The 16,058-nt window shown below is 39.2% G+C and overlaps 1 protein-coding gene across 2 annotated transcripts in view; it reads right to left on the bottom strand.

The window, feature by feature from the left end:
- CNOT10 (CCR4-NOT transcription complex subunit 10) overlaps window positions 1–16,058 on the bottom strand; it is a 58,537-nt gene that overhangs the window by 24,046 nt on the left and 18,433 nt on the right. For both annotated transcript variants that reach the window (XM_027522784.1, XM_027522783.1), the window contains exons 5-12: window positions 13,783–13,925; window positions 12,627–12,713; window positions 11,969–12,052; window positions 10,506–10,623; window positions 7,912–8,061; window positions 5,935–6,137; window positions 2,681–2,802; window positions 709–885 (exon numbers count right to left, since the gene is read on the bottom strand). In XM_027522784.1, coding sequence (XP_027378585.1) covers window positions 709–885; window positions 2,681–2,802; window positions 5,935–6,137; window positions 7,912–8,061; window positions 10,506–10,623; window positions 11,969–12,052; window positions 12,627–12,713; window positions 13,783–13,925 — 1,084 coding nt within the window. The remainder of the gene's footprint in view (window positions 1–708; window positions 886–2,680; window positions 2,803–5,934; window positions 6,138–7,911; window positions 8,062–10,505; window positions 10,624–11,968; window positions 12,053–12,626; window positions 12,714–13,782; window positions 13,926–16,058) is intronic.

Raw genomic sequence — 16,058 nt, forward strand, 5'->3', positions numbered from 1 at the left:
ATTTTCCAGGCAAGAATACCGGAGTGGGCAGCCATTCCCTACTCCAGAGGATCTTCCCAATCCAGGGATTGAGCCTGTGTTGATTCTTTACCACTGAGTCACCTGGGAAGACCCCCAATTTCTATAGATTGGCATAATATTTCATTTAATGTAGAAAATCAGAAATATACAGAAATATCCTGAAGGTCAGTGGTTTAGTATGTTAAGAGAAAAGGCAGAAAATAATAAGAAAAGAGAAGTTTTAGGGATTTAAGTATTTATTTTAATAAAGGTTTTTTTTAAAAAAGCCATCTCTGATAGCAACAGGATTTCTTGCAATGATTCCTCATGGCAGTGAAAAGCTTACTTTCTACTTTTCTTTTTTAAGATTCTCTCCTCACTTGGCCTTCACCTTTTTTTTCTCTTGTAGAGAAAGAAAAAAAAATATATATATATATATATTTGTATATACATTTGGCCATGCTGCGTGGCTTGTGGGATCTTAGTTCCCCAACCATGGACTAAACCCAGGCCTCTACAGTGAAAGCGTGGAATCCACTAGGCCGCCAGGGAATTTCCCAGAAATACTTATACATTCATACTTCCTATCACTCAAAACAGAAAACTTTGGAAATTCTGGCTGCAGATTTTAGGAACTCATCTACTGGACAAAGCTGACTAACGAAGCCCCGCAGACCTGGCCGAGGGAGGTCGAAGCGGTCGGGATACCTGCAAGCATCGCTGCTCTCACCGCTCTCCGCGTTGCCGCCTAACTGATTACTGTTTTTAGATCCATTTTCCTGCTTCGGATCTTGCTGGTCTTCAGGTAACAGCAGCAAGGCATTTCGGAGACAAATGGCTGCAAACTCCATACTGGCTACAGGAATGGCTGAAGACTGTCCATCACTGAAAAGAACAAACCCAAGTCAGCTAACAAAATGACAACCATAAATAAGACTTCCCTATTATCAGGAATAAAACCAATGTAACTAAATAATAAAGGCTTTGCCCTCGGACAGGTAGAAATGGTAATACAAGCAGTTATGAGAGAATGCTAAAGAGTCCAAGGCCTAAATATCATAGAGGAGTACCTTGGGGACATCATGGGTTCGGTTCCAGACCACCACAATAAAGACAGTATCACAATAAAATAAGTCACACAAAAATTTTTTGGTTTCCCACTGGATATATAAGGAATGCCTACACTATGCTGTGGTCTATTAAGTTTGCAACAACATGATGTCTAAAAAAAATAGCCAATGTACATATCTTAAGAAATATTAATTGTTAAATGCTAACTATCACGACCCTTTAGTGAGTCAAAATCTTCTTGCAAAAGTACCATCAATGATCACTGATCACCATATCAAATAATGACGAAAAAGTCTGAGGAAGTGTAAATAATGACGAAAAAGTCTGAGAATGTGCCAAGAATTACCAAAATGTGACACAGAGATTACACAGTGAAGAGCTATTACTGGAAAAATGGCACCAAGAGACTTGCTCCACTTAGGGCTGTCACAAACCTTCAATTTGTAAGAAAAAAAAAAAAAGCAACATCTGCAAAGTGCAACATAGAAATAGCTGAGTGCAGTACAGGGAGGTATGTCTGTATATAGGATGTAAAGTATAAGTAAAAGATTGCAAGTATATACATTATACACGACGCTGTTTCTACTGGAATGGGACCTCGGGGACAACCTGACGGATACCTGCAATGCCGGTGTTAATCTAATAAAGGAGTTACAGACAATAAGAACTGTAGCGAAGGCCAGGACAGATACAATCAGAACGGAAAAGAAGGGAAAAAGTAGATTTTCACATCTGAGCTTTGTTTTGGTTGACGTTTGCTTTTAAAAATATCTTACTTATAGTTACCTTGTGAAAAAGTAATGTTACCAGTCTTATAACTTTGTTGAGATTTTATATAATTTTCTGTTGGCTTTATATATCAAGCTGAATCAGCTTTATTAGGGAGAAAAAAGGGAAAAGGTGTAACAATTTTAAAATGGTAGGGAAGTGATGCTTTAACTTGTCTTTGAAAGAAATCTATATTACTGTTGAAATAAAGAACAAATTATTGTGTGCCAGATACATTTTTGAAACTTTGGGAAAACTTTTAAACGGCACTGAACAATTTTACTTTGGACAGAAGAGAAAAGCAGAAATTTTTTTACAAAGCCTACTACTTTAGAAATAGTAGCAACTCCAAATTGGAATCTTTGTAAGAGATAAAGTTGGTCATATTTAAAAGTTGTTCAGTTGAAAACCTGTTCTACATGAGGCAGCTTTATATTACCTCTGTTGATATATATATAATAGTACTTTTTTCTCCTAGTACTAAGGAATTAGCTTTTGGGACTATGAGAAAATAATAACTAAATGAAAAGCATCAATGATCAACTATATAACAAGGAAACAACAAGATGCCCTCTTCTGGACATTCTGGATAATGGCACTGAATAGACCAGGGTTTCTTAGGGCAACAACCTCAACACCCATGGATATAATAAACCAAAATCATGTATGAAATAACATTGACTGCTGACCTGTGTACAGCAGTCTATTTGCTGAAGCAGCAATAAAATCTAGTTACAAAGTGGCTCCTCCTATGAGGTGATTTCCAACCATATTTTTAAATAAATAACACTATTATGAAATAGTATTAAACATATACACTTTCTCTTGGCAAAATACTTACTTATAAACAGTATTCTGGATGGACTGTGATGCCAGAACTATTTTACGATGATAGCCTTGACCAACAATGGACTGTACAATTCCTTTTTTACTTGGAAGACCTTTTGTTTCTTGTTCAGAAGTCTACAAAACACAAATCATTTCTAATTAATTTAATGGAATTGTAAGATGAGGTATGAAAAATAACCCAGGACCTTTCACAATTACTCTAAGAACCTTCTTAAGATCCATCAGTGTGGAGTTCGGGGTGATAAATGTTTGGCAATGAAGAGAAGAGTACATGAGGCTGAAAGTCGGTGGCATACACTGCACTTTATTACATAAGCTCTGAGACAAATCTGAGGCATAGAGCAATTCAAGAGTGACTCAAGGAACAAGGTGCGACTGTACAGCAGAGAGAACTATATTCAATATCCTACGAAAAACTATAATGGAGAAGAATATGAAAAAAGAATGTTATTTAAAAAGAATGACTCAAGTGTTTATTCAGAATGATTTATTTGGACCGGTCTGTGCCCTAGGCACCATGCTGGATATGACGGGCACTATGGGCGTTTTCTTTCTTAAAGAAAGTAAGAGCCACAGAATCACAGTGAATGAGAGAAGGGAAGCAGGTCCATTTACTAAAACACACATCTCTCCCTTCTTAACTGCAAGTATTAATTACAGCATCAAAAATATATACACAAACAAGCTACATATGTCAAAATTTATCGTAGGCACAATTCTTACCTTCAAGGAAATTAAAATCCTACAGTCCTGTAAACATTAAACTGAAAACAGTAAAAGCTACTAGCTCATATAGAGATATTTTAGGATATTTCACTATGATACATAATCTCAACACAGGAGCTTGGTGGTGTCAACTTCCTTTATCGTCCCCCCCCCCTTCATGCTAAGTCTCTGTTTTACCTGCATTTTATAAAGTCCTGCAGGTTCTCATATACAGGGACAGACTGGTGACAACTCATATGAACTCACAGAGATAAACTCTGCCCTACAGAAAGTCCACCTCTCAACGCGTTGTTTCTGTGCTGTTACTTCTTGCTCCCTAATACAACTTTCTCATGATTCTACCTCCATACACATGTGACTTTTTAACAAAGCAAGGATTTACATGTATCTTCATTTTAGAAACAATTACATGACATATCAAAAATACAATAAAAGTGACTGAGTGACTGGAACTAATTTTTCTTTACTGAGGTGGCAGCTAAGGAATACTAGTGAAAAATAAAGACAGGGTAGATGTTCTGAACCACGATTAGAAGGCCTTCTCTTCTGACCCCTTTTCCTCGCAGGGGTGATAAAAACTTTCAACAGCTTGCCCATACTCTCTTCCCTGATCCTTAAGGCTGTAGAAGCTGATCAGATGGCTAGATGTGGATGGGACTAAAAATCCACAAAACAGACCATGGAGTCAATAGGACACCAACAGCCAGAGAGTGTGCCAGAACGGTCTTTATGTAAAATATTATGGGATTAAAACAGTCATAATTTTAGAGTGGCTTGGCAGTAACCACACTCAAGAAGTACTTTTCAGAACTCAGAAAAATAAATGGCACATATCCAGAAAAGTAAACGGCATGTGGTGATTTTTTTTAAGTAGTCTTCTCTTAAATACTCTAATTGAGTCTGTATTTTTTATTTAGTAAATATTTTCTTATATATACTATACATTGCTCAGGTGAACAAAAACCTTGCATCTGCCAAAAGAGGTCTGCAACAGCGTGCACTGATCATGAGGATGAATCACCTCCTTGGCGTCACCAGGTTACTGCTTATTGTAAAGGAGTGTATTTTCAGAAAGTAAAGCTTTGTCCAGCATTCCTTCTGTCCTGAGTAAATTAAAAGAAATGTTGCACATTTTTATTTGGAGTTTATAATTTCTCCTGTTGGGATTTTCCTCTCTCATGTTACTCAAGAGTATTTTGGGGCTCATTTTACCTCAGGTTCTAGATGGAGGAGAAGTGCAAAGATAGATAATTATTTATGGCAAATTTCCTGTTAATAGCACAGGATTGTGCGTGTTCTGGTATCTACCAGGTTTTCACAACCAAATCATTTTTGCTATTTTTTAAAAAATTTACAAATTTACAATTTTCTTTTTTTTTTTCAAATTTACAATTTTCTAGAAGAAAACAGGAGAGAAAAAAAAAAAAAACTCATGAAATCCATAGAAGACAGACAATCCTAAAAGCACCATTTCTAAAAATAAGTCATTTTAAAAGGAAACAATTAAACCTCACTAGAGCCTCCAACACTAATTAAATTCATCTCATTAAAGAGAATAAGCAATTTCTAGAGATCCCTTTTGTTTAAAAAAAAAAACAACAAATTATACCTAGAATTGTTTATCAGTTAATTTAAGAATTACCCATTAAGAAAGCTATCTCTTGATACCAAGGAAAAGTACAATGAAATAACCCACTAAAGCCTTTCAAAGACAACACTCACCCCCAGTAGTAGCAAACTCAAATCAAACTGTTTGTATCAAGTGTGACAAGTGCCAGGCAGACACACCTCTTTAATCCCTTTAGTTCCTGTAGCTGCTTTTCAGGAAGTGCTGTTCCCCATGGCAGACATGCCAGGCAAAACCTCTGGATGCCATACCCCCTAGAGCCTAGCAAGGGCGGGGGAGGCTAGGAGACGGGGTGGTACAGACAGCTGGTGAATCTGATACTACCTGTCTTTCCCCCACCTCCCACTGACCCCTCCCCGACCTGAGATCCAAAAGGCTTTTGTCACCCGCTGTTTGGCGATAATCTAGGTACGGACGCTAGTGTAAACTGGTCTATTTCTCATAACCCTTGTGGATGGACACGTGTCAGAGAGAAAAAGCCTGGTAATCCACTAACTCCACACCATCTACTGAATCAGAAGGAAATGTGCGGGCACTGGAGGACACAGCGTAACACGGTTCTTTCCACACTCACAGTGTTATCAGCAGTCCCCGTTTAATCTCCGGGTGCATACAGCACCTTCACGCCAGCTTACGGCGTGGCCCCTGCCCTGGCAGCTAGCAGACCACTGCTGCAGCAGATACGACCTTCTGAACGGCTTCAACTTTTCACCGTGACTGCTGACACATGTGGTCATTCTCACCAAGAGCCAGAAAGTGAAAACATGACTTCACAAAACTAAATTCTGTCCAACTGATAAGGAACAGAAGACTATCTTTACAAAGTCCCTGAGAGTCAGCAAGGGGAGGGGGGCAGCAAGTGGGGGTGGGGGTTCAAAAAGATAGAGACTCACTCCCTTATTAGCAGCAATGCAGCATTCAGCCAGCCGCAGCCAGAGGCGGGGGTTTGCGTGATAAACCTGAACCGCTTCAATCAGACACTCAAATGCAGCGAGCGGCCTTCCAATGTGAAGCAGCTGAATCCCACAGTTATACAGCAACTCATACCTCTTGTTGGTTAGTAATGTACACATAGGTCTTCCTGAGAATTTTTTGCCTGATGATAAAAAGCAGATGAGAACAAATTATTAGATTTAAAATAGCAGCCCCACTGAAAACATTTCTTCACTAAGTACTCAACCACTACCTCATCTGACACCGAGGAGCCCAATCCTCAATCTGAAGGTGTAAACACCTCCCACCACAATGATGATCTCCACCCCCAACCCAATAAATATCCTCCAGAGGCATCTCAGTTGTCTGTGCTCATGGAGCCAGAGATGTGTCTTCTCACATGCCAGCTCCTCAGGCAACAATGTTCCAGGAAGGCAGAGACCGAGACAGGACCCTCTCTCACTCCAATGAACCTTACACTACCTCTCCACACTCTTAGCACCTGTAAGAAGATGCCCCTCCTCTTCACTTTCAGTTCAGCTAGGCTTCCCTGGTGGCTCAGATGGTAGAGAATCCCCGTACGATGCGGGAGACCTGGGTTTGATCCCTGAGTTGGGAAGATCCTCTGGAGAAGCGCATAGCAAGCTACTCCGGTATTCTTGCCTGGAGAATCCCATGGACAGAGGAGCCTGATGGGCTAGAGTCCACGGGGTTGCAAAGAGTTGGACAAGACTGAGTGACTAAGCACATCACAGTCATTTTATCAGCATGTATTTTCTTAACCAGAAGTATTCAGCTAATGTTAGGGTTTTAGGGAACTTTACTATGGAAACAAAAATTTCCTATACCTACAATGACTAGTGTTCATTCACTTATTCTAAGTTTCATTGCTGCTGTTCAGTCACTAAGTTGCGTCTGACTCTTAGTGGCCCCATGGACTGCAGCATGCTAGGCTTCCCTGGCCTTCACTACCTCCTGGAGTTTGTTCAAATTCACATCTATTGAGGCGGTGATGCTATCTAACTATCTTCTCCCCTGCCTCCCTCTTCTCCTTTCATAGGCCGTAAGAAAACAAGAGGAGGGATTCCCTGGCAGTCCAGTGGTTAGGACTTGGCGCTTTCACTGCTGGGGCCCAGGTTTGATCCCTGGTCGAGGAACTAAGATCTCACAAGCCGTGTGGTGTGGCCAAAAAAAAGGACAGAGAGAGACTATGTGTGATTTTTTGGATATATTTTTCATCAACTAAATAGTCTTTAAGCTACACAATTACCTGATTTTAAGGATTTCAGATCAAGGATCCATATACTAAGAATATAAAGGAATAAACTTCATAAATTTGCTTAAAGATTGTCAGGTGCTGCCAACAGTATCACATATGAAACCCCCTGAAGAAAAAAAAAAAGGCTAGAATAAAACTAGTTTAGGGACTTCCCTGGTGGTCTAGTGGCTAAGACCTCATGCTTCCAAGGTAGGGGGGTCTGGGTTTGATCCCTGGTCAGGGAACTAGACCCTGCATGCCTCAACTAAAGAGATGCCTCATGCTGCAAGGAAGAAGATCCTGAGTGCTGCAAGTCAGACCTGGAGCAGCCAAAATGAATAAAAAAAAAACAAAACCAAAAAACCACAAACAAAAAAACAAACTAGTTTGGCAGAGTTAAGAAATCTTAGGAAAATACTTTGCTTTATAACATTACCACATGAGATTACTGTTATTTCAAATCCACAAATTTGAATGTAATTTAAACTTTTTTGATTATTATCCCTAACACCTTGCTACACAAAGTAGCAATATCTACTAAAACTCCAAAGTCAATTTCTGGGGTGGGATCATGTGTATGTAAGGACACATACCGTGCATTTTAATCAGATACTTGCTCTCTGAAATCATGCTTTCCTCGAGCAGTGAAACACAAACTGGCTCCCGTCCGCGGGCTCACCTGGATCAGTGCTGCCTGCACTGAGCTGGGCACAGACATTGTCATTCTCCTGTAGAGCCTTTTTAAAGTAGAAAATGCCCAAATTGTGCTTGCTCATGGCAAAATGGATACAACCAAGATTATTCCAGAACATGCACCGCAAGCATTCACCTGAGAAAAACACAAATTTATCCACAAACAAATTTTACTGCTGATACACATCCTACAAGAATCAGGCTTTTGGGGCCTGAGTAAATTCTATATTCACTCAGACACTAGAGAACAGTTTACAAGGCATTCGAAATTTAGGAAAACATCTGAAAATTCTGTAACCTCCTTTCTCTTAAAATCCCTTATTAAAAGTGATAAGTAAATTTAGCATATTAATTTTTTTTAAGCATACTGATTTTGTTAGCCTGTTTATCTTTTTCTGACTTCATTTTTAATAACCACAGGCAAATGATACAAAAATGCAGAAGACAAGAAGTATTTATTAGTAACGTAGTAAGTATGAACTGCATCCACACAACAGTTCTGGGAGGAAAGCAGCAAGTTATAGAAGCGACAGAAGTGTATTTAAGAACGTGTAAATGGAACGTGTAAAATCCTGCTTTGTGTTGCTCAACCTTGTCTTCACTCTTCTTTCCATTCACACTCCTTTAAATACGATGATGGCAGAGCATCTACCTTCCTGTGTGAGTCAGGCGTTTGTATTTCTTATCCTGTACACTTGCCTCTTCCTAGCTCTTAATCCCTTTAAAAGACCCGGTTACAGATGTGTTCCCGTTGGTTACCTGCCAGCGTGTACATTATAGAAACCTTCTGTCCCGTGTGTTTCCATGACTCCCCCGCGGCCAGCTTGTCGTCTGTCTTGTGAGTTGGTTACAGTGTGTGTATGTGTGTGCTTATGTTTTTAATCATAAAAAGTTTCACATTTTTATGTGGTCAAACTTAGTCATCTTTTCTAAACTGTACGGTTCTGAGATTTTGGATAATGTTTAATCAAGGCTTCTTCACCACAAAAATAAGACAGTCATCCAAGTTTTCTTTTGTTGTCTTTATGATTTTATTTTTACATTTTAATCCTGCATGTGTCTGGATTTTATTTTGGTGTAATGAAAGCAACCCAAGCTTTAGTTCTCTTTTTCTAAATGGTTTCCCAAACATTCCTAAACAATTTGCTGACAGTCTGTCTTTTCCTCAATGATATAAAACACCAAACTAGACTGATAAAATTAATAATCAGAATACTCATTCAATGCTTAATGCTAAAAACGGAAGGCTGGCTTCATTTTGCTTTAAATTAAACTTATTTTTAATTTAAATTTAAATTTTACCTTAAAATTAAGCAGCGATAATATTTAAGGAAGAAAAAAGCTAGGCTGAAGAAAAAAAGAGTAAGAAGTATGTCTTAAAGGAGGTTGTTTCTCGTGGGTGGCATTATGAACAATTAAGAAAAATTCTATTCCCAAATCTTCTCTAATAGGCCTACTTTATTAGCAGCAAACACTGAATTTTATACATGGCAAGCAAATTAAAGATTTTAAAATAAATACAATGAAAAATATCAATACATAAAGTATACAACTATATATAAAATCTTTCCTATTAGATTATAAGTGTTGACTAGTCAACTACATGTCTGGCTCCATTTTAAAGACTGACAACATCAATTCTGAAATCAGTGTCAAGACAATCCTAGGTAAAATTTCTGCAATGTATATTATCTTTTTAGTCTGAGAGACCATTTCAGTCTGGGTGTTAGAGGGTCTCTGAGGGGAAATTACAACAATAAAAACATGAAAAGTAAAAATTTAGCAGAATTAGACATGGGTACTCAGAATAAGCAGAGTACCTGAGAGAACTGTAATGGAAAACACTGCCTTTTTCTTTCCTTTATGACTCCAGTGAACTGAAGGGGTGAACACGGGGAGGTTTGAGTGTGTTTACATGTGTGTTTTGTGCACTGGTCTAAACAGGATGTCAGATGAAACAAATATTTATTCATCTTTTGCGTTCTGAACTTAGTCCAAAGTATTTTCACTAGTTTAACCTTATTTCTTGAATAAACCGATTTTATTCCTCCTTCTCCATAAAATAGCAATGACATGAACTTAAATGAGAGTTGCAAATTTTACCTTTCATTTTACTATTAATATTAAGCAATTTGTTAAGGCTTTCCAAATAGAGGAAAGAATACATAGCAATAAGTAAATTCCTGATTTATAAAAATATTTTCGATATAATAGTCTAAAAAACATTTCATAATATCACTGCTTTTATGGGAGAGAAGGGAAAAAGTAAAACCACTGTCATTTCATTTGGGAAATGAGAGCATTCCCAAAGTCCTTATGCCTTGGACACAATTTCTAAGCTGGTATTAAAACCAGAATGACCGAAAGAGTGCCTGAGGTTTAAGACAAGGAGGAGAAGTGAGGCATCTTTTAAAATGGAAACAAGTAATGAAAGAAAATTCTAGGAATTTTCTGCAGCAGAAATAAAAAATATTTTCATTTAAAAAATCACTTGGAATAGCAGTCTAGGCGTAGAACAAAAAGCAGCAAGGCACAGAAGGATCAGGAAGAAAACACCAACACGTCACAATTTTCTTTTACCTGTTTTCATGAATCCTGGATGCTCGGCAATGTTTGAACTATTCAACAGTTTCACAGCTTTTCGATAATTGCCTCGTAAGTACTCAAAATTGCTTTTAAGAAACAGGGAAGGTGCCGACTGTAAAGAAAACACAAGTTTCTTACAGTTTGTTCTCACACACCTAATGTGAGATCATAATCACACCACTGCACTGGCATGCGGTTAACAGCAAAACCAAACCACGTTAAGTCAAGGTCATGGAAACTACAGTCTCTGGCTTTCCTATTGTTTTCACAATCTAAAACAATGAAACCTGGCAGGCAGCACTTTACAACCTGAATTATTAAATGTCTACCTAAAAAAACACATACAACATATATGAATAAGAATATAGCCTGCAAACTGTCTTCATCTATTATACTATTAACTGAAAGCCAATTTAACAGAACTAGATCCTTCATCTTAATGATTATTATAGACCGGTGATCTCTCTTATCTTCTAGGACACAAATACACCTTCATTAGAACTCAAAGTACAAATAATTAAATGCTTTTCCAAGTAAGGGGAAAAAGGTGTCATTTTATGGATGGAAAAATTTCCTAACAGAATGCCTGTTTTCAACAGTGATTATTTCAACAACAGAATAATCGTGTTTTGGATCACAGACCATCTTTCGCTTCTCCTCAAACTTGCTACTGAAGTTTTCCCTGATGTGGGTATGACTAACAATGATTTATTTTCCTGTTCATCTTTTCCCTTTGATGATAGCATCCTTTAAGAAAGGGAATCATGTCTTTTCTCCCCGAAAAGACTTGATAATAGCCTCAAGTCTACCCCTCAGGTCTGAAATCCCTTGAAACTGACCCAGTGGCTAATTTGGATCCTGCCTGAGATTTCTAGAGTCAACTTTCCTGAACTTTTCCTACTATAAACTGTATCTCTTTATGACTTCACACTTTTAATTTACAGTTTTCCTAAAAGTATCTCTTTACTGTCTTAAGGCTACTTAACAGTGCACGGTTGGAGCGGAGGGAAAGGAAAGGGTATTTTTAACTCAAAATACTCTAGCACCAATCAAACTGAAGGTACTGTCGAGCCAAAGATCATGTGGAAGGGGCAGGTTTGGGCAACAATCAAATTATTTACCTTTAATAAATGTTTTGGGTATAATCTAAAAAAAATACTACCATATCTAATAACAGTAAATGTTAAGTTAATTGTGATAAACCACTCACAGAATTCTGGACAGCTATATACTAAGGGGGAAACGCTTGTTATAGTTTTAAGTGAGAAAAACACTGTAATAAATTAGGGACACAGAATGATCAGTAGCTCAGAACTCAACATAAAGGTTTATATCTGGCAGTACACATACACTACAATAAACGTAAGTTACTTAAAACTGACAAATACCTACAGTGCAAATAAAATTTGGGACATAAAAGCTACTCATTAAAAAAAAAAAAAAGTCAAGAAACTTACATTCCCCGCTGTATTCATGACAGACTTGATTTCCCTTTTGCATGCCTTCAGGGATTTCATTTGGATATACGCTCTTACTTTATACTGTCAAAAGAAAAACACTAGTATGTAGGAACCCTGGTGGATTTACACATGCTGAAGTTTTACTTTCTAGTTAAGAAAATTAAACCCAATCTATTCACAACACAGTTATACCAGGTACTTGTGAAAGTGGGTTTAAAAAAACTTTTTTTTTTATTATTTTTACTGTACTCTTGGAATATACATTAAAAAAAAAAGTTTTCTCTCTTGGAATACACTTTTAAAAACTAAAACATGGTTGATGAAATTTATATCTAAGTTCCAAACAAAAATCTTATCAATCCTTAACTGTATATGGTTAACAATTAATTTTCAAATTCTACAAACTTATTTTTATCATCCAATACGTTCCTGGGCCATTTCTCTCAATTTTCTACAGACAATTAAAAGAAATAATATTGCATTATCATCTTAAGCAAAATATACTTAGATAAATGTGCTTCTAAACTTTAATACTTCAAAACCAATAAACATGCATGCCTTTAATTACTTACTGTTTTCAATGATCACATCCTTCATTATTCATAACTACAAGTAAATATATGTCAGGTACAACTCCTCTTAAACTTTACGCTACCTGATGTATCTTTGACTTTGCAGCTTCTATTAGTGCTCCACTTTCAGCTTTATGATTAGATCCATCTTTGTTGGTATTATTACCAGTCTGTAGGGTAGTAAAACAAAGTTATCCAAGATTAAATATTTTCGACCATAACTGAAATCACTGATTTACAAGTGAGCTAATCTGAATCACCTAGAGAACATTTTCAAAATTCTGAATCCCAGGTCCCATTTGGGTGGGTGACAGGAAACTCTTAAGCTCACAGTTGCGTATAATGATGGGCTAGGTTTAAAAAGCATGGATGTTACTTGGGCAAAACTGATTATCTTCCTAAAACAGAACAGATCATGTCATTCCCTCTTTAAAAACTTTCTCTGTGGGCTTCCCTGTGGTCCAGTGGTGAAGAATCTGCCTTGCAATGCAAGGGACACAAGTTTGATCCCTGGTCTGGGAAGATCCCACATGCCTTGGAGCAACTAAGCCTGCCCACCCCAACTACTGAGCCTGCGTGCTCCAACTACTGAAGCCAACTCATTACAACTACACAAAGCCTGCACGCAGCAATGAAGACCCCCACAGTCTAAAGATAACATAAATCTTTAATAAAAAAAAATAAAAAACTTTCTTTGGGACTTCCTGTGGGTTAAGAATTTGCCTTGCAATGCAAGGGATACCAGTTCTATCCAGAGTCTGGGAAGATCCCACATGCTGTGGGGCAACTAAACCCATGCATCACAAATACTAAAGCCTGTGCTCTGCAACAAGAGCGGCCACCACAATGAGAAGCCCAAGCACTGAAACGAGAGAAAGCCTGTACAAAGCAACTAAGAGCCAGTGCAGCCAAAAAAAAAGTGATAACAAAGCTATCATTAAACAAAAGGAAGAAAGAAAGCAGGCCAGTGGGCACCAGAGGCTGAGGGAAGGAGAGAATGGGGATGATGGCTCACAGGTACAGGGTTTCTTTCTGGAGTGACGGCAATGTTCTGGAATTCAGATAGTGGTAACGGCTGCACAATTATGTGAGTACCCTAAACACCACTGAACCGTACACTTTCAAACGACAGATTCTGTGTATGTGAGTTATATTTCAATAAACCTATTAAAATACTACTTATAACCACAAACACTAAACATACTTTACAGTTTAATTTGATCACCTCAGAGCACTCACCTCATTCTTTCCATTTTTGTTATTGTTTCCCTGTGAAATCATTTTTTCTAGAACAGCAAGAAGATGTAAAGCTTTCTCAGCTTGGTAGGTTAATATATACAGGTCTACGAGCAAAAAACACACTGCTTGGGCAAATTTTTCTTCTGGGGGGAAAAAAAAGAAAAAACAAGAAAAGTCACAATCCAAAATAATATCTCAGACCATTCCCCCCACAGAAAGCTCTAAAAAGCAAAGCCTGAGGCTTTTACCTAAAGGAGTGTTCATTCCCCAGAGCCATGTGTGGAAGCCAAGTGCAGTACCAACTACGCCCTCCTGTTAGGCTTCCCAAGGCCTCGCATATCAGGGATTCTAGTGCCCGAAATTCCTTTGGCAAAGTCTCTACCAAATATCAGCGCTTATAATGAGGAGTATTATGTTAGGTGGAATGAAACCCTAATTCCAGAGCCTGGTTACTTAATAGATGCACAGCCTCTGCACATCACAGAACTATTCAAACTCAGCTGATCAACCTGAAAAGTGGAGAGAATACTTCACGGCAGGGGGTGGACTAGGTGATCTCTTGTTCCATCTAACTCTAAAAAGGTCTGCGACTCTAGGAAAATAGACTTCCTTTCTAGGCACTGAGATAGAGAAAATAAACACGGGGATCAGAGACACAAAAGAAACAAGATGCAGACTGGAGTACACCAGAAGCTGAACCAGCCAAGAGGAAGACCCAACGACAAAAAGAACCAGTGCAGGAAGGAGGGGTAAGCTGGTACACGACATGACACCGTTCTCCTTTCCTTCCAGAAGAGAAGACAAAGGGAAAGGGTCTAAGAGAAGGCTGCTGGGAAGAGACACAGGCACAGGCAACAAATATACGGACACTGAGGGGAAAAAGGCAGGATGGAATGAACTGCGAGCCTGGGACTGACACCTATACACTGCTATGCATAAAACAGAGAACGAATGAGAACCTAGTGTGCAGCATAGGGAACTCCACTCAGCGCTCTGTGGTGACCTACATGGGAAGGCAATCCAAACACGAGGGGATATACGTAGCTGATTCACTCTGCTGTACAGCAGAAGCTAACACAACACTGTAAGGAAGCTAGTTATACTCCAATAAAAATTTACTAAATGCCAAAAAGAAAGGAAGGCTGCTATAATCAAGAACTGAACATTTCAGGGGAAGCCCCTGGTGGCCCAGGGGTGGGGACGCCATGCTTCCAGTGATGGGGCCGGGGTGCGATCCGGGGCCTGACAAGCCTTCCTGATTCCACGCTTGCGCTTACACAGCGGCCACGGTGGAATCCACTTAAGACTAAGCGATGCAGTTGACGTGCCAAGGTCACACGTCTAGAAGGGCTACCCACCTCAGCTGAGAACCCGCCAGTCCTTACCCAGGCCACAGTGCCGGACGTGTGCTGCTCCCCCGGGCCCCCACTTGCTCCTGTCCCCATGACACCGTCCTCTCACTCCCCGGAACTGCCATCACCGCAGGGCCTCTGCGTACTCTACAACCTCTGGCTCTGATGCTTTCCCGCCCATTGCAGCACTTGCCTCTCCTCTTCACTCAAGTCACTTTCCAAACACTGTCTTATTCCAGGCCTTCCTCAATTACCTTATCTAAAAATGACATCCCCAGTCAATCCTCTTACCCCATCTTAGGGGTAATCCTTTCTGCCCAGGATTTAACTACCTCACAATACATATTTGTTGTATTGCTCTCTCTGCCATTAGAAGATAAGCTTAATGAAAGTGAAGACTTGATTGCATTCACTATTATCTTCCGACTCCAAAACAGCATCTGCTCAATAAACTTATATTGTATGAAGAGGCAAGTAATAAAGTAAAAAAAAGTTTCAAAGAAGGAAATGGATCTGAATACTGAGTTGGTGTTTGTGGTTCAGCTGCTAAGTTGTGTTTGACTCTTTGCGACCCCATGGACTGCAGCACGCCAGGCTCTCCTGTCCTTCACTATCTCCTGGAGTTTGCTCAAACTCATGTCCATTTAGTTGGTGATGCCATCCAAACACCTTATCCTCTATCATCCCCTTCTGCTATATTGTGCTCATAGTACAGATGACCACTGTTTCGGAAATTCTAAAAACCAGCTTTAGAGAGAAAACACATCCATGCCATCCTAGAAGTAGAACTGTGATTCCCAGCGTTACAGGGCCAAGGATCTGGTCCCTAGTCACACAGTCTTCCACTCCTGCCTTGTCTGCCTGGCACGGCGTCCTCAGGGCTGAGGGACAGAAGAGTGCCTGGAAAAGGCCTCCCTGGAGCCA

The sequence above is a fragment of the Bos indicus x Bos taurus genome, chromosome 22 (assembly GCF_003369695.1).
Source record: "Bos indicus x Bos taurus breed Angus x Brahman F1 hybrid chromosome 22, Bos_hybrid_MaternalHap_v2.0, whole genome shotgun sequence".
NCBI lineage: Eukaryota > Metazoa > Chordata > Mammalia > Artiodactyla > Bovidae > Bos > Bos indicus x Bos taurus.